The sequence below is a fragment of the Anoplopoma fimbria genome, chromosome 17, assembly GCF_027596085.1.
Source record: "Anoplopoma fimbria isolate UVic2021 breed Golden Eagle Sablefish chromosome 17, Afim_UVic_2022, whole genome shotgun sequence".
NCBI classification, from domain to species: Eukaryota; Metazoa; Chordata; class Actinopteri; order Perciformes; family Anoplopomatidae; genus Anoplopoma; species Anoplopoma fimbria.
The window spans coordinates 13,765,343-13,783,958 of NC_072465.1; the positions used below are offsets into that span (position 1 = coordinate 13,765,343).

Below are 18,616 nucleotides of genomic sequence, written 5' to 3' on the forward strand. Positions count from 1 at the left end.
TGTTAAGAAGCATAACACAATTGGTATCTTCTTAAAACACTGTGGACTATGCACTATAATATATGACCAGGTTCATTCACTATGCCAACACTGTCACCCTGATGTTTCAGGATCTTACCCAGTGGTGATACCGTACTGATCTGCAGAACTTTTTCTTCAGGCGGAGGGGAAACATCAGATTGTTCTGCACTGGGGTTGATGTTACTGCAAAGTCTGTAAAACGCAGTAGCATTTGTTTCCATGTGTTCGTGAGTCAAATAAGGAGATACTTTGGCGTCAGAGAGGCAGCGGTGGAAGAAGCATTCAGATCCTTTAGTAAGTCAAATATTAAAACAAAATATGCTGAAAGAATACTCCATTAAAATGATCATCAGCGAAATAAATTTGAAGCATCAAAAGTAAAAGTGGTCTTTAAGCAAGGATATGGCTGTTATACTTTTATTTTCACATTATTGGGGTATCATGACTCATGCATTCACATGAATGCAAAATGATATTGTTGTAGTTGGTACAGAGGGTTGCAAATTTAATCTACATTTAAAGAAATTAACTTTAGTTGTCCACCTGCAAATGTGGCTGGTGGATTCCAAAATTTACCAGCCACTGATTTTTTTTTTACCAGCCACTTTCTTCTTCTAACCGGCAGTGTGAAACATGACAAATAATAAAACAAGATCTACAATATTCAAGCAATAGGCTATTTTATTTCATAAGGTAAAAATCAATGACATTCGCTCTCTCTCACACATACACACACACACACACGCATGCAAAGTTAACTTCTCTCTCCACCTGCAATGTTCAAATTTTACCATCAACCTAATAGATACCGTTGTTTTTTGGCTGGTGGGTGGAACAAATTTAGAAACCACTAGCATATTTTCCCAGCATACTACTAGCATACACAGATACTAATGGTTGGAATTGAATGCCCCTTATGGAAATGCTTGAGTATACATACCTCAAAACACTTAAGTACAAGTAAAGTGGGCTACAAGCACTTGAGCACTTTGTGCTCCACTTTTGTTGAAAGCAATCAATATCAAGATAAGGATGACCTCATCCTTCTTTACATTTGTTGGCCATGCTATTTAGAAACATCTTTACAGCAGCACTTTTTGCAATTGGTTTCAGTTAAAGACATAAACTCACATACAGTCAAATTTGAATTAGTTAAAATGTTCCTCTTGACTGGACTAGACCACGGGTACATTTAAACAATGCCTCTCTGTATTTAACCAGTACTTTTCCCCACTACTCCCAGTAAATCATAGAGAAGAGAAATCATCCTGTTGAGAGGAGAACTGTGGATGTTAGCTGAATCTAACACCAGAGGCAAACCAGAGGCTCCGTGGTCTAAAGTGGAAGGATCTGTCTCAATAACAACATTTAGGTCAATAATTCGCTTTGTTAACTTTACCGGCTATATTTTGACAACATAAAGTCGTTACCAGTTGGCGTAGTCATTTTAAACCACTTCTGGCCAGTGATGATGAAGGTTACATCGAGTACTTGAGGACAGGAAGGCGGCATTGGCCCGCGGATGTGGATCAGAAACCGACCAGCCGGTGACCTGTGATATTAAAGTAATGAAATTCGATTTATGTCCATTCACAGGTAGCATATTTGTATTATTAAATATTTCTAATTATATCTAACAAATATTTTCACTGAAAGCCCAATAGGAAGCCATTACCAATTCAAATTTTGAATAGAGCTGACTACTTTAAGAGAGGTTTGACACCCCACATTTGTTTAACAGGCTAACCACTATAGGTTAATTGTATATAGAATGAATTGTGTAAGGCTAAGCTAAAAATATACTGCTTTTAACCTCTGTCATTATAATTTCAAACAAACAACAAATTACTACAGGTAAACTAAAGCTAAATGTACCCTGATTTCTTCAAGGAAGCTTTACTTGCTCGGGATTGACCATTTGATTGGGCATCCATGTTGAAGTTTGAAAAATATTAATAATAATGAAAAAGTTGGATTTTTTTGTCTGTTATAGGCCCCATTTGCTGACATACTGCTGTCTTGCTGGGATATCTCCGATCACAGGATTAACATACAGTTTATATTCACCATACAACCACCACCAAACCAATAAGGAACTCACTACCTTGTGTTGACAAATAAGAACTAACCCTTAAAGCTGTGAAGTTGGCTTGAGTTATTTCCTTCAAGTCCCACTAGAGGGTGTTAGATAGCTGTAAGAAGTATTATGAGGCACCTCACTAATGTCTGAGGGGTTACATTAATAAATATAGTAGATAAAGGCTGTGATCTCTGCAGACACGTTCAGGGGCAGGGATGAATAACCCAAATCCCAACCCTACAGGGGCAGAGAGGGCTGTGCTCTATGATGGATGGGGCAGAGGTGGCAAAGAGTGACAAACCAGGGATACATCAGCATACATTTATCACATCTTTTTCTTCCAGTTTGGCTAAATGGAATTCATTTAAATTCCTTTCTCAGCTAGGTAATATAGAAACTGAGAACTGTTGAGCTCAAGACAATGATCTTGCTCATTCCCTCATGCACCTCCTCTTTACACAGCGAGTGAAACTGGGTCTACGTGTGTATTTATATATTTGATCTATGCACCTCTGTTGTTCCTCTCATCTTGTGCATGGCGGAGCGGACCTGACACAGGAATAGAAAAACTATGTGGGAACAACCACAACTTCACACAGATGCTTGATCACAATAATACTGCAGGTTACATGTTTTGATTCCTTAAAGACTTACTCCCTCTCTCTGTATCCGTTACACACACTCCCTTCCCTCTGTCTGTCTCCCTCCCTCCCTCCCTCACACAAACTTGCTCAGACAGCCAGGCAGATCACACCAACGTCCTACTTAATCCACGTACCACTACTGCAACCAAAGACCTGCATGTGCATACTGCAGACATTTTGATGGTGTCTTTTGAGGAGAGCAACACATTCAGAAATATAGATTATAAAGAAATCAACAATTCCTACACATAAATAAAATTAAAATAATGGTTTAATGTTTTAAAATCATCTAGAATTCCCCTTAGAGCACTAGTAATAGACAGTTGCATTTATCAATATTCTAGACTGCTATGATATAAACAGTGTAAGATACAGCATCAAACCGCACAAAATAATGTGATGCAATCCAAAGCATGCAGCATTGCAGGTAGGAGGTGAAGGATAAATCCAGACCAACACAATAGCTTTCTACTGTGTGTGCCTGTGTTCATTGTTCTCATTTACTTTTCATCTTCCTGCTGTAGCTCGCTCTCCCTCTGCTTGCCGTGGTTAAGGAGGGTGCTATACAGTGCACTGTACAGTCTGAGCCTATTGGGAACATGCTGCTGACTCAGCCCCGGCCACTGCATTCATCTATCTGCACTGCAGTGCTGTCTCTACTTACTCCCCCCTCCCTTCACTGCTCCTTCCCTCATTCAGTACACACACACACACACACACACACACACACACACACACACACACACACACACACACACACACACACACACACACACACACACACACACACACACACACACACACACACACACACACACACACACACACACACACACACACACACACAGAGGAGGGGGGAAGAAAGGAAATAACACACATGCATATACACACGTATACTTTCACACACACATACACACCCGTCTGCTTTAATAGTCATTTGAGTGTTGTTGCACCATGACACACCCAACCACATCAACTGAAACAAAAATCGTATTCAAACACGAATAGAGACAATATTATTTAGGCATTTCTGAAGTGTATTGTGTTATTGTTGCCAAACCTTTTGCTGCTCTGTCTCTGTCCCTCCCTGTCCTGTGTAGCTTTCAGACATTTTCTCTGCCATGTTTGCAATCTGAACAAGCAATTCTAGTGATTATTGGCAATAAAGGCAAACAAAATATTTTTTTTAGAGCATCAATGTGTACAATATCTCCTCAAAATCAGAAACATTTAAATTCCCAGTTATCACAAGAAAGGGGGTAGTTTAACATCAACAAAAACATTACTTGCCAGACATGGTGGAACATATTCTGCATAGTAAAGTGACATATGTATTAATACAAAAACGACACCAGCCAGAGGTGTAACTGGAAGGCTGCTTTATTGTTTGGAAATAGATTCGTGCTCAAATGAAGATATTCTTTCACTGATTCTCATTTAATCTTCCCATGTGGTTGTGCAACACACGTCCTCTCTCTGACTGTATTAGTGGCAAGAGTTAATGACAGTCAAAAGATTTTTTTTTTATTTTTTTTTTCAGTTGGCCTATTTTCAGGAAAGAAAAGAAATTTATCTCAGTCATGCTACAAAAGAATGGCCTCATATACCGATTGGTAAACCAACATTTGAAAAGTGAACAGAATGTAAAACAGAAGGCAAGCTGTTCCCTTTACTAGCCCAAGAGCCAGTAAACAGAACACACAGAGAGAGCACTTGTACTACATGACTCTACAAGATGTTAGTCCAGACAGTCTAATCTAGGTGGTGAGTTTTCAGTTTACAAGTTAATTTTGAACTCAATACATCGCTTCTATCGTGCTCCGTTTTGATTCACTCCCATGGGTTTTAAGATCCTCGAGCTGATTTTATTGACAGACTAAATAGGAAGCTAAAAAGGCACGTGCCGTTAAGAGATATTGCACCATAAACAAACACACAGACAGTTTAGACAACTAACCCTTAAATCATTAGATATACCTTATTGAAAGTGACAGCAAAAATAAAGATCAACTCCAAACTGCAGCAGTGTGTTTAGGGGGAAACATGGAAGAGGGTTAGAGCTGAAACAAGCAAACAATTGTCACACAAAATGAGCTGTGGCTCATACTGGGGCACACTGGTTAACCAGCGGTTGCCTGTTAAAGGCTATGAGAGTGTGTGTGTGTGTTTGTGTAAGAGTGGGTGAGTCTGTCCGTGTTTGTATTATCTTTGTATGTACAATATAGGAAACTAGGGGGCAAGACATCTTCACACATGTACAAAAGGGTATGCTGGTAGTGCAATCCTCTCACCAAAGGCAGGCTCCACAATTCTCAGCAAGCAGCCAGTACAACACCATGCATTGTACGCTGGTACCCAGTATGCAGAAGTCCTGGGCAGGCCAGAGTTTTGGTTATTCTCTGAACATACCACACAAAGAAAGAAGCATGATCAGTTACACTCTGTGGTTCTGGTATCATCTCAATGCAAGGAGTGGACAGGAGAGTATATATACTATATATATATGGTTGAATATATATATAATATATATATATAATATATAGCTCTATATATGTATGTATTGATTTATACAGTTTTAAATACAATTCTGCTTTTTAATATAGATTCTTTTAGCTTACTCCCATCTTTTTTTGTGAAAAGTGACTCAAAAAAATCTACTCCATCTAACAAATGTGTCACAGCCTAACATGTGTGACAAGGGGTGTCAGCTGGAAGCCATTCTATTTACGGTTATTAATATTTAGTGTTAGATTAATAGCTGTAGTTTTTTAAGTAATCCTGTATTTACAAAAAACTACACATGCCGTTAAAATAAAATAATATATTACATTATTTATAGTTTCTTAGAAAGTCCATTCTTCGCTTTTGCAGTTTGTGCCGTATATAACATAGCCTGAACTGTAATTCTTTTTTTTTCCCGAATGGATGTATGTGTGTCTAGGTTTCTTTCTGTAATACGCATCTGTATATCCATGGTGATCTAGGAGAAAATGGACGGCGGTTGCTTTTATGCTTATCATTCAGAGTTTTATTTGGTTCAAGGTAACACCCACACTGATTTTGGAGATCTCATGCAGCAACTGGACCATAGAACTTGAAAACGGATGAGGGAGTTATTCATAAACAGGAAGTGACATCACTGCACAACAGGAAGTGCAAAAGCTGTGGTGTGGTGCTTAGGCTCACAGTACCATTAGAATGCATCCAGTGCTCTGTTGGTTATTTGGTATTTGTTATGCATTAGAGCAATATGACGAAAAAATGGCAAATGAGAGGCTCAGAGCACTTGTTGTTGTCCAATACTGAAATCTGGGGCCTATCCTCTGAGCATGCCACTTCTGCTTCAAACCAACATATCCCAATTCACTCTCATGACATCTCCTCACAGTGTTTCCTATATCTGTGTTTGCTATCGGGGGTGAACATTATAATTTTGTTTATCGAAATAAATTGAGACCAGACTACAGTCCATAATGACTTAACCACATATGTAATCTGCTATCAATATAAACGCTGCCATTACAAGCGAGCGAAATGTTGCTTTTTCACTGAGATGCTTCTAGCCCTATAATTCTAAGCGTCATAAGCAGGAAGCGCCAAACTGGCCCCTGACCGGGAGGCTGCCAGGTTGAGGCAGCCGGCCGAGATCATTGTCCATCAACATGGCATAAAACGCAAAAGAGTAAAACATGATTTCATAAATACTCCCATCACATTCACTTGCATTTTGTTGCAGAGCTCATAATAGTACATCTATAATATCTCCTGAGAAAAAGGGATGAATTTTTCAAGCATTGCATACATTTCTAGGGTCTCTCTGTCTAATAATGACAGTGAAAAAAACTGAATGGGCAGGGCACACTTCACCCAATTCCACTCCATGGACAAAGGGCAACAAGGGATAACAAGGCAGATCTCTTTGGCTTCTCCACACACTATGTTAACATCAACCATTCATCATTCTCCATTTCTCATTAAAGTAGGATACTACTAACGCCCAACAAATGTTCCAGCCCGATCAAGACCGATTCCCTCGACATCATCTTGGATGTGGGTTATAAAGGTGTGCAAAGTAAGACTCATTAACCACCAAACCATGAAAATTAAGTCAGAGAATAAAAAAAACCACATACATGTAAATGGGCTACATGACATTAAATAATATAATAATCAAAACTCTTCTCAGCCCTTCCAGAAAGGTCTAACCACCAATAGAGAAACATCAGAAATAGAAAGGAGTTTGCCATACCTGTGAAATCCCCACCAACCACTTATAACCAACAGTAGAACTTCCAAAATGCCCGCTCACACAAAACTAAAGGCAGATGGTATGAAACATTACATAGGTGCATACAAATTATAAATATAAGCATTTTAGTTTCAAAGTGTTGCGCCCTTGAAAACATTTCAATCCAAATTAACAAACATTTCCGTCCCGTGAAACACAGACATCCGTTTTCCACATCTTACACACTCAAAATCTCCAGAGCAGCAAATAAATTGTTTGGATTTCACCCACTGATCCACTATAGCGGCATTATTCACCAGCATATTATTCCATTCTTCTGTCTATAGAGGCTACAATTTTTAACATTTGAAATGTGTCGAGTAATGAGACAAAAAGTCTGATCCATTTTAGATTATCAACCCCATTATCACTTATCTTTGTTTAACAAATTCCTCTGAACTCTGAGCTTTCAATTTTTGACAATGTCTCAATCTTACAGTCGAGCCACTGTTTTGGTCTGAGTATTAGTGTCTTGTGGACTATGATAATTCATGCAAGATTTCTGATCAAAACATGCCATCATGCAAGTCATTTCTATGCATTGAACAAGCACAATTATTTATGTATTTGTTTGGAAATCTTTCTGAGTAAATGTAAGCCCTTGGCCCGAGTTGGCCCCATAATAAACAGACCCTTAACCAATTGGTGTGAAAGCCCATGTAAAAAAAGCATTTTGATGTGGGTATAACAAAAAAAATGAGTAGAATAGTTAAGTGACATGGGCAAAATGTTGAATATTGTTCTTTTTTTTGTCTGTTTGCATTTTTGCTGCTCAAATGAACAATTTTCTAGCTTTAATAAAACGGAAAAGTTCTTCCAACGCTCTCTGTCATTTGTGTCTTTCATTTACCAGTCATTCTTCTGTTTGCTCTTATAGAGTGAGTGTGTCATTTTGCTCCGCAATACATTTCAGTACTAAATGACACAGAAGCACTCACTGGCTGCTTTAAGAGGACAATTCTTCAGCATCAAGCGGCATCCTTGTTTTTCCTTCACAACACTGTCTTCCATAGGAATCCATTACTCGCGTCCAGGCGCTGAATTCCTTTAGTGTTTTTTCATTCTACCTCTTGATGTAGAGTTACTTGTCTTATCTGTAGACCAGTGGTAAGGTGAGCAATCTGCCTTTCAGCAGACAAAGACATTTCCTTGTCTGTTTTTCATTCCCTTTTGTCAAGATCAGTAGTCTAGATACAACAGTGTCACACAGTATGCTGATTATGTTTGGTTTGATTGAAGTTCAAGAGTCTTCAAGCTGTAACATACCAAGCTGCTTCCCTCTGCATCAATATAAGAATGAAGTCTGTAAACAAAATTATTGAGTATTATTTTTTTCTGACTTGCAAATGAAATAATCTGTACATCTGTGTGGGTGAGTTTCCTCTCGCTTTGCTTGAAGTTACATTATTATAATTTTGTTGTTATTACTGTGATTATTATTCCAACTTTCTAACATTTAGATTCCCTGATGTCTTTTTGGTTTCTTCCTTTCTCTTTCCTCCCTCCCTTGCCCTCATTGTTGTCATCCTCTTTCTCCTTGTCAGGTTTGGTTACACTGTCATAAGAGGGCAGGGAGGCAGTTGAGGGAGTGCCCTCCTTCTTTTCTTGTTCCTGATTGTTCCCGCCATTCTCCACTTTGTTATTGGCCGGTTTGCGCTTACAAACAAAACCCCGCCTAGCCAGGTAGGAACGGTAGGCCCGTTGAATGATTCTGACGGACACATCCTCCTGCTTGCGCCTCAGAGTGGTGGTGATTGGCTCATAAGAGACCTTGGAGGGATTGGCTGCCACAAAACGCTCCTCCATTTGTTGCCTCAACATGTCCAACTCGCCACTGTCACCCAGCACACGCTTGGTGAAGGCAAACAGGATGTCCAGGCAGTGGATGCGGTCGCCACTCACCATGGGCATGTCCATGGCAATCAGTTCAATGGTGTTGGGCTTGGGGACTCGGAGTGGATGTTCAAGTGCATCAGCAAAGTCAGAAAGCTTGGAATAGGTGATGAACTGGGACGCATCAGGGTCAAACTTTTCCCAAATCTCATAAAAGGTCTCAAAGTCGTCCTCACTGAGTGGATCGGCACTCTCCTCTGTGGCCACACTGAAGTTCTCCAGGATGATGGCGATGTACATGTTGACCACAATAAGGAATGAAATGATGATGTACATTACAAAGAAGAAGATTCCCACAGAAGGGTTCCCACAGTCTCCTGTGGCAGGTGTGCCAGCATTCTCCAGGTTGGGGTCGCAGTCTGGAGGGTAGTTAAGAATGGGCAGTAGCAGGCCGTCCCAGCCAGCTGACGTGGTGATCATAAACAGGATGATCATACTGTTGCCGAAGGTCTCAAAGTTGTACATGTCATCAATTCCAGCCCCGTGTCTCACATAGCCAAAGTTGGACATGCCAAAGATGGAGAAAATGAACATAACCAGGAAAAGTAGTAGGCCAATGTTGAACAATGCAGGAAGTGACATCATGAGGGCAAACAGTAGAGTTCTTATTCCTTTGGCTCCCTTGATGAGACGCAGGATTCTGCCAATACGAGCCAGACGAATCACCCTGAAGAGTGTTGGTGACACAAAGTACTTCTCAATCAGGTCAGCCAGAAACATTCCTGAAGTTGAAAGGGAGCAAAAAGAGACACAGCATACATTTGGTTAAAATATAGGAGATTTTATTACCGAATCACTCACTGCTTCACTTAATAAACACTGCACTACTATCCCTACAAGCAAAACAGCACACTCATAGTTTTGTGCAAATTGTGAAACAAATCAGGAGAACGAGAAGATGTTTACATAGGGGATCGTTATTCTGTTGGAAGTCTGTAGATTATCCAGAATAATGGAGCGCATTGTTTCTGGATAAACAAGTTGCTGGTCATTGAGCCCCAAAATTGTCAAAAAGCTTGATTTTTCTTTTTGAGCTCTGTAGTTGTTGATATTGTAAAGGGGGATCAGTGGGAACTACCAGACAGATATTACAGAACTAAAATTAACTGCATAGCTTCATACAACTCGAGGACAGTGACAAAATATATTTTTTTATTTATGGGGAATAGACCTTAAAAACTATGTGTGTGTGCTGTACTCTTAAAGCCCATTAGTATGGGTTTAACATGAGCTTATTCCCACGAAGCAGCCTGACACTTCTTTGCCTTTGATAAACAACTGTTTTTAAATACTTGCCCACGATTGAAAGGATGACCACAACCACATCGAAGATGTTCCAGCCGTTGGTGAAGTAGTAGTGACGCAGTGCAAAGAGCTTCAATACAAACTCGCAAGTGAAGACCACAATGAAGATGAAGTTGACCCAGTAAAGCACCACCTCTGTGTCTGGGGTCTGATCGTCTGTCTCCACCATCATAGTAACCATGTTGAGGCAGATGAGGATCATGATGGAGATGTCAAACACCTGCTGCGTCACAAAGTCAAACACCATGCCCTGGAAGTTGTTCTGAGGAGAAAATAAGGAAACAGAAGGAGGGATATTTGAAGTCATTCTCTTAATCTTTTGAAATATACAAACACACACCTGTCTGGAAGTTAAGATGAAGAGTTCAAAACAATATTTACCTGAGGCCTGGGTATTGGTTTTTGTGGCTTCTTTGACCCCAGTTTCTTCATGGCATTGTAGTATTTCTTCTGCTCCTCCGTCATGAAGATGTCCTGACCTCCAAAGTGAAAGGACAAAAACAATTTGGTTACAATTTGCAAGGGTTTAAACCTATCATTCAAATACTAATTCAGATAAAGTTAAAAGTTTGATGTGAATGTATTTGGAGAAGAGCATTACAAAAATGCTTATGTATTTGATTACAATGTTATGATTCTAAGCCAATAGTAATAATTCAACATTTTGGGGAAAAATAATCTGACACACTTTATTGCTCATAGACCATACACCACTCTCAGAACAGTAAATGCTACAACAAGGGGCCAGGTTGCTTAGCTTATCACAGACTGGAAACAGGGAAATAGCCAGCTACTGTTTCCAGTCTTTATGCTAAGCTACCTGGCAGAGCTTTCCATGTACAGAAATGAAAGTGGTATTGATCTTCTAATACGACATCTAGAAAGTGAATAAGCATATTTTCCAAAACTACGTTTTATAAATAATCTACAAAGCAGCTTGTTCTCCTAAAGTGAAAGTGTGGAAAATAAATCTTATCTTTTTCTTTTGTTGGTTGAAGTTGTCAATGATGACACCTATGAAGAGGTTTAAGGTGAAGAAGGAGCCAAAGATGATGAAGATGACAAAGTAGATGTACATGTACAAGTTGTCCTCGTAGATAGGCTGGTCCTCCACCTGTAAAGTGGCAAAAGAGAACATTTTGTACAAACTGCACTTCTACATGTTGATATGAAAGTCTGACTTTAAAACTTCAGAAAGCGTACCTTTCTAGAATCTATTGCTGCGTACATAATGTCCATCCAGCCTTTAAATGTTGCCTGTTAAGTGGGCAGACATTTCATGAGAAAACAGGTTAAACACACGGCGGAGAGAAACAAATGGGAAGTGACAGAAAAGTTTCTCACCACTTGCAGGAGTGCCAGGTATCCTGCACCCACATTGTCAAAATTGATCTTGACGTTTTTCCATCTGACTTCGGAATAGTTTGCATTAATGAATGCATAACACTCAGTTTTGTTGTTGACGACATCAGGGAGGAAGTTCTCCTCAGCTGTCTCATTGTAACAGTAGTAATACTTTCCAGCAAACAGATTGACACCCATGATGCTGAAGATGAGCCAGAAGATGAGACACACCAGCAGCACATTCATGATGGAGGGAATTGCACCCACCAAGGCGTTCACCACAACCTGAAGAGAACAGCAAGAAAACAGAGCCGCTGTAACTTGGCTATCATAAAACCTCAGTAGAGAGTTATTCACACATAAGAACATCAACAGATACAACCATAGAAATGCACATTATTTCCCTCCACTGGAGGCTGTAGGTGTTTTATTTGATTTCATGGTTTGATGCACTTATGATATTATTAATAAGTTGGAGTGAAAACACAATGTGTCCAACTGTTTTTTCAATAAGTCGTTCATTAAGCATTGTTTCCTTATCAGTTTTTGAGCAAAATGTGAATAATAGAATCGATAAAAAGATCTTTAACTACGCGAAATAAAACATAAAATAAAAATGTCTAGTTACCAATGTGCTCATGCAGATAAAGAGTGCATGTGTGACACTTACTGCGAACCCTAGCATTAATTTATGACTAATAATTGTAGTACATTTTCAACTCCACATACCTTTTATATATCCATTTTTGTATCACAATGTATTTAGCCACAATATATTGTTACATTCCTATAAAAGTCATTCTTTACCTACAAATATTGTGTGTGTATATATATAAAGAAATATATATATATATATATATATATATATATATATGTTCCAGCATTTCAACAACTAACTGTAGACAAGGAAAATGTGTATGTAGTTAGATCTGAAAAGCTAACATGACTAATAATGCAATAATGCAATATTTGTGATTAAGGTAAAGAAAACATGTATTGCTGAATATCCCAGAACCATGACTGTGTAACTGCTGCAGGGTAACAAATATTGCCAATTGAGCAAATGATTACAACTTTTACAAACTATTCTGCACTGAAGCAGTGTGTGTATGTTGGAGGAGATAAAGGAGCTTAAGGAGGACACCATATGAATGTGCATTTCCAAACACAGAGGTGCAATGGTGACAAAATGGCAAATAAACCAAATCTATATAGGCAAACATCAAATTTCAAAACTGCCTAGGTTTTATTTTCTATTACAGATGTCTGCCTAATAAGAAGGACAAAGCATTGATATGATCAGTCAATATAGCTACTGCAAAATGGTGATCATGAAAATCATGGTAATGACATTCAGTGAGGAGTGGTGAGCAAGGATGGCGAGGAGGGGTATGCAACCAGAAGTTTGTTGATCTTCCAGTGTGACAATGCCAAAGCCAAACTGTGATAAGATCAGAAAACAGGACACTTGAGGCAGAGCAGCAGTCAGAGGGTGCTAAGCTAAGCATTTGTTTTTCTGCCCAGCAACAACCAGAGGCTGATCCAACCAATCACCCATTAAAATAATGATCAAAATTCCAACTATCATAGTAGAAAGAAGTCTTTCTCAGGCAAAGCTCAGTACAGAGATTGTCTAGGGGTCGCATGGTATCAAAATAGTTGACTTGGAAACTTAACAAGCAGTAAAGGATTAATCAAATGTGTGCATACTGTAAAACTATAAAATAAACACGCACGCACAGTTTAATTGACCATATGCACACATCTGCATATCAAACTGTTTGTCTATCACATGACAACTGGGCTCTGTGGCTCAGAAACACTTTAACAGGCTTGCTCAGATTGGATAACATCAGTCTTCATTAACTATGTCCAGCGACTCGGTTTTGTGTGATGGTTCATACCAACCTCTGGTTGTTCTCTCAGCTGGTACTGAACACTTCAGAGCTGAGTAATTATCAGAACGTGTTGCATCATTCAGGTCATAATCCCTGTTATGGTCTAGTGTTTCATAAGGCATGGGACAGATTTTTAAGGTGCTTTATCAATATTTTCAATGGATAAATCACTGCAAATTGTCATAACATAGTGCTAATTTAATAAAATATGAAATGAAATATGATAAATCAAATCAGATGTATTATGACCATCAGAGATGATCTGCATCCATGCAAAAAGCTTCTAATTAATAAAAGCTTTAACCTAAAAAATTTCCATTTTGCGACATTTTTGAAAAATTTCTGTTTCATGCCATCTCAAGCATGCGTTGATGCTTTTATCTAATCGGCATGCAGAAGGACCAGCTGTCTGGTATCTTAGGTCTTACCCTCATCCCTTCAAAACGTGACAGGGCCCTGAGGGGTCTCAAGGCCCTCAGTGTCCTGAGTGATTTAATCGGGCCTAGATCGGAGTAGCCCAACGCATTAGCTATAAGGCTGACTATAGACACCTACACAGATAGGGACAGAAGGAGAGGGAGAGACAAAGGGAAAGGAAGAGAGGACCCACATAGTTAGAGGGGATATAGAGAGAAAGGTGGGCCCTATATATACTGTAAGGATGGCTGAATGGTTATATACAGATAAATATAAGTACATATATAATTGTTATATGTGTAAGTATATGTATCTACATAACATAAGGTTAAACAGGGGTTACTACAATAGACAAAGGTCAATAAAGTGTACATGACCCAAGTTTTCTTTTTTTATGTGTTTGTTTGCTTATGTTGGTGTTTGGTTTAGTTTGGCAAGCCAGTCTAGCTTGATAACCAGCTTTACAGCACAGTAAGCACACCTGGAAAGAAACTTGTGGTTGACACAGTGAAAGGGAGAGAAGATAAAGAGTCAAACAAAGGGAAAAATTAGAGGAGAGATGTATTCACAAACACTAAATCAATGTGACACAATAATATACGCACAGTACACAGTACAAAACAGTACAGTTTCCACACCAGAGATTATCTTACTTAAAGAGGGGGAGAGAAAACGCAGAAGGTTGAGGACAACTTTCAGGGTTAGAAGAGAGAGGGTAACCTGTGAAAGTACAAGTCCCAACACAGCACACAAACCTTACCCTGGACCCTCAAACACCGAACCCAGTCCCTCTCGACAGCTGCACAATGTCTCTCTTAACTTAAAGAGAGACACAGTTATAGGCACCTGCTGTGAGAGAGAGGACAGGTCAACATTAGGGTAGAGATGGAAAGTCAGGATATGATATCTGCACAACACACGGGACAATTAACTGTTGAGTATTTTGAGATTTCTGCATATTTGAGGTTTTCTTTTGGAGAATGAGAAAGGGGTTTGACCAGAACTGGATACAACCAGATAACCTGGATAACTTGATTCGTTCTCCTCAATCACAAGCTATATATCTATAAATTAGGCTTCTTACAATAAATGGGAGAAATAAAATGCTGTTGTCACTATTTCAGCAGAGAGAAGCCATCTCACACAGGTTCGAGGCTTAGTAACTCCATATCCTTATATTTCTCTTTTATATATATATATATATATATATACACACACATATTTACAGCCCAGATTACTTTTGATCCTTTATTTTTTCTAATGTTATATATATTATTTTTTTTCTCATATATTTGTGAAGGTGGTCCTCAGAAACATTTTAACAATCAGGCCTTAAGAACAAAATATTAAATTATTTACATTGTAAAAATAAATATTAATTTGGCCATCATCCCTTATCAATATTTTTTTGAGAAATAAAAAATGTTATCAGACATAAACCATTCACAATAATATATATCTTCTATGAATAGTGGACCTACTTGCTTAAAGATAACTTGGTTTATTATATTTTTTAATTGCACTATTCCTCTCAGTCCTGTGTCATCTGACTGTCAAGTAACCATAATATTGTATGGTTAATCCTAACTATTTATTCATCATATGGAAATGACATAAAAACACACATCTGAACTTGATTGAGCCATGTATTAGTGAAAGCCACAGGATGTCTTCATTCATCAAGCGTGTCCCAGTGAGCTAAACTCCCTCACGCTTGTGGGCTTAACGGGAACTGTGGGAGTCACAGGAAACACATCACACAAGTAGGCACTTGGCAACTCCCAAATACCGCAAATGTGGGTATTGATATCGACCCAAAGACAAATTCAGAAAACCATCAGAACATACATTAGTGCATCCTTATCATGTGACAAAGGATGTTAATATTCAATCAAGGACAGACTGGCGTCTCACAGTCAAGAACAATGTAAATTTGGTGGTCCATGGATAATGGATGACTTACCAACAGATGACTTAGCACAACATAAACCATATCATCAAATGCATTTAAAAGGATTAGTGCAACAAGAAAAAATACGAGATCCCAGATTAAATTCAATATTATAAGGAAAGAATATGAATTATAAGAAGAAAAGTCAGAAGCTGTTTTTGAAATTGTTCACTCGTTTTCTAAACTGTAGGGAAATTGTCTGTCAAAAAACAATTTGGACATTGTTTAGGTCATGCACAATACACGGAGGCAACCATCAGGTATTCACTACTCTTTACGTTTTGCATGGTGGCATAATTCGAGTCCACTATGTAATACCACACAAATTATTTCCACATGAGAATTGAGACTACTCTACAAAATGGCAGACAAAAGTCAATCATTTTTGACTCTTATCCAAATTCTGACCTTTTTTCAGTATTCTCAGATAAGTCTCTGGACTTAAATCATTTTCACATGTGCCTAGTCTTCTTCTGCCCAAGGCAATACCCCAACATTTAAAGACACCATAAAATAATGCCTTTAAATGGGACCTTAAAAGTGTGACTTTCTAGTATATTTCAAGGTGACGTCATCATGCACTGGTAAGTATGAACATAGAATCCTGCCCTGGTGCTCAACAACTGTTTTTCTAATCTTTACTGATATCACCTTGGCTTGCTTTTACAATTAACTTGTGCTGTTTATGTCCCACCTTAACTTCCTGTTTCAACAGGAAATGCATCACATTAAGGGTACAGTCAGACAGAATATGGTGAAGCTGGCAGGCATGACGAACACCTTCCACAATCTGTTGCTTGTGGAGATATCAATCATGCTGTCAATCCAAATGCAGTTCAGTACCTGCTACTGTTGTTGTTACAGCTTAGTTTCACAAATGACACAAATCAGTACAGAAGCTAATCTAAAGTGAGCGTTATGTCGAAAGCTGTATTTGATGAGCATCACACTTGATTGGTTACTGTGCCATGATTTTCTATAATTTGCTTAGCTTGCCACGGTCGATCTGGCTGTAATTTAAGAAATGAAGGACCCCATTTCATGTGGCCTTAAAGCATACCATCCCATGTGTATTTTCCTTCTTCAAATATAAACAAAGGAAGAAATTGGAGGTAGAGACTCATTACACAGAAATGACAGAAAAAAGACAAACAATATGTGCTTAATAGTAAAACTTCAGTTAGGAAAAAACTGAAAAGCTACCAGGGTCTATAGATATATACTGTGTCAAGGCTGCTGTTGTGCTGCTTTCATGGGGTCCACAATTTCAAGTGGAACCCTGGTAATGGTAGGCTATAATAACTGACACAGAACGCTATGCAGAAGACATAGCCCTCTTATCAATCACCAGTAATATCACATGTTTCCACTTTTTCTGTAAGCACTGATGTTTCTACAGCATACTGACTCCTTACCAATGCCCCCCATTTTCAAAAGAAACATTTCAAGTTGAACCAATAGCTACACTGTTTTGTTACACTATTAGTTTACTACAACAAACTGGTTTCCAAGTATACTTACATCCACAATGAAGAAGTCCAACCAACACCAGGCATTGGTGAAGTACTTGACAAAGCCGTAGGCCACCCATTTCAGCAACATCTCCAGGATGAAGATATAGGTGAAAACCCGGTCAGCATACTCCAGAATGATCTTGACTGTCTTCCTCTGCTCAATGTACACATCTTCAAAGGCCTAAGGAGCAGCACTCAGTCATCACATGGACAATAGCTTTTTCAGCAGTTACACATTGATACATTATGTTGATGTTGTGAAGTAGTAAACTCTGTGGTAAGCCACACCTAACAGTGTTTTGTTTGATATTTAATTTCTACTAAACTGATAACTAAAACTGATGGCATGAAATCTTTATCAACCAATACTATTATCTAAACAGGTTTTTTAAATTTCACTGAAGAATCGCAGAATTGGCTTTTTATTGTTCTAAAACATCTTTACTTGTGTTATATTTTGTAAAACACCATTTAAACTGTTTACCTCTTTATAGAAAATGTTGATAATAAAGTAAAGGAAAACTAGTTGATAAAGGAAATGTTCATCAGCTCTTTCATTCTCCATTGTCTGTAGCTATTCTTCACCACATAAGTGTTTTGATTTGGCCACAGGCCTTCCCCCCTCCAGAAAGCTGCAAACCTAAGCTAGATTCTGCAGGTTGAAAGGTTGGTACATTAGAGCACTTTGCTGTCCATTAGCAACAATCATATCATGAGCAGTTGCAGAAGAAAAGCAGGAGATAATCTTGCTTGGGCACATCCATAGGATGTTCACTTTCTCTAAATGAATGCCACACTCTTGTTTTATTTATTCTGGGGATTTTTCTTCTTTGTTCAACATGTTATCTCCCACATTTATCCTACTTCTGTAAAGTACTGGGTAACTGTATTTTGATATGCGCTTCATAATAATAATTAGAAGCACTTGTAGTGGAATTAGTTTGATGTTTGTGGTTGTATACAAATTAGAAACACCCGTGTGCATTTGTGCTCCTACCAGGGCTCCACTGCTGAGCAGGATCATGAAGATGATGAGGGTTTCAAACCAGTTGTGCTCTACAATCAGGTAGCAGGTCTTCCTCAAGAACCACCAGTGTTTCCCCCAACCGTGAGTGATGGGAACATCGCAGCACTTGTATTTGGCAATACACTCTGTAAGACAGATAAAAACACAACAGCTGATATAAACAGAAGAGGCGGATGCATTATACTACCAAGGACGAAATGCATAATGTATCAGAGTGGCATTTATATAGTATGT

At 38.7% G+C, this 18,616-nt stretch overlaps 1 protein-coding gene across 4 annotated transcripts in view; it reads right to left on the reverse strand.

Moving 5' to 3' along the window:
- Positions 1–4,125: 4,125 nt before the first annotated feature.
- scn8ab (sodium channel, voltage gated, type VIII, alpha subunit b) overlaps positions 4,126–18,616 on the reverse strand; it is a 43,389-nt gene continuing 28,898 nt past the window's right edge. For 3 of the 4 annotated variants that reach the window (XM_054617139.1, XM_054617141.1, XM_054617140.1), the window contains exons 19-27: positions 18,353–18,507; positions 17,363–17,536; positions 13,902–14,024; positions 11,576–11,860; positions 11,435–11,488; positions 11,208–11,345; positions 10,613–10,717; positions 10,223–10,493; positions 4,126–9,648 (exon numbers count right to left, since the gene is read on the reverse strand). In XM_054617139.1, the coding sequence (XP_054473114.1) occupies positions 8,483–9,648; positions 10,223–10,493; positions 10,613–10,717; positions 11,208–11,345; positions 11,435–11,488; positions 11,576–11,860; positions 13,902–14,024; positions 17,363–17,536; positions 18,353–18,507 (2,471 nt within the window). In that variant the 3' untranslated portion in view covers positions 4,126–8,482. The remainder of the gene's footprint in view (positions 9,649–10,222; positions 10,494–10,612; positions 10,718–11,207; positions 11,346–11,434; positions 11,489–11,575; positions 11,861–13,901; positions 14,025–17,362; positions 17,537–18,352; positions 18,508–18,616) is intronic. The other variant, XM_054617142.1, reaches the window with a different exon arrangement.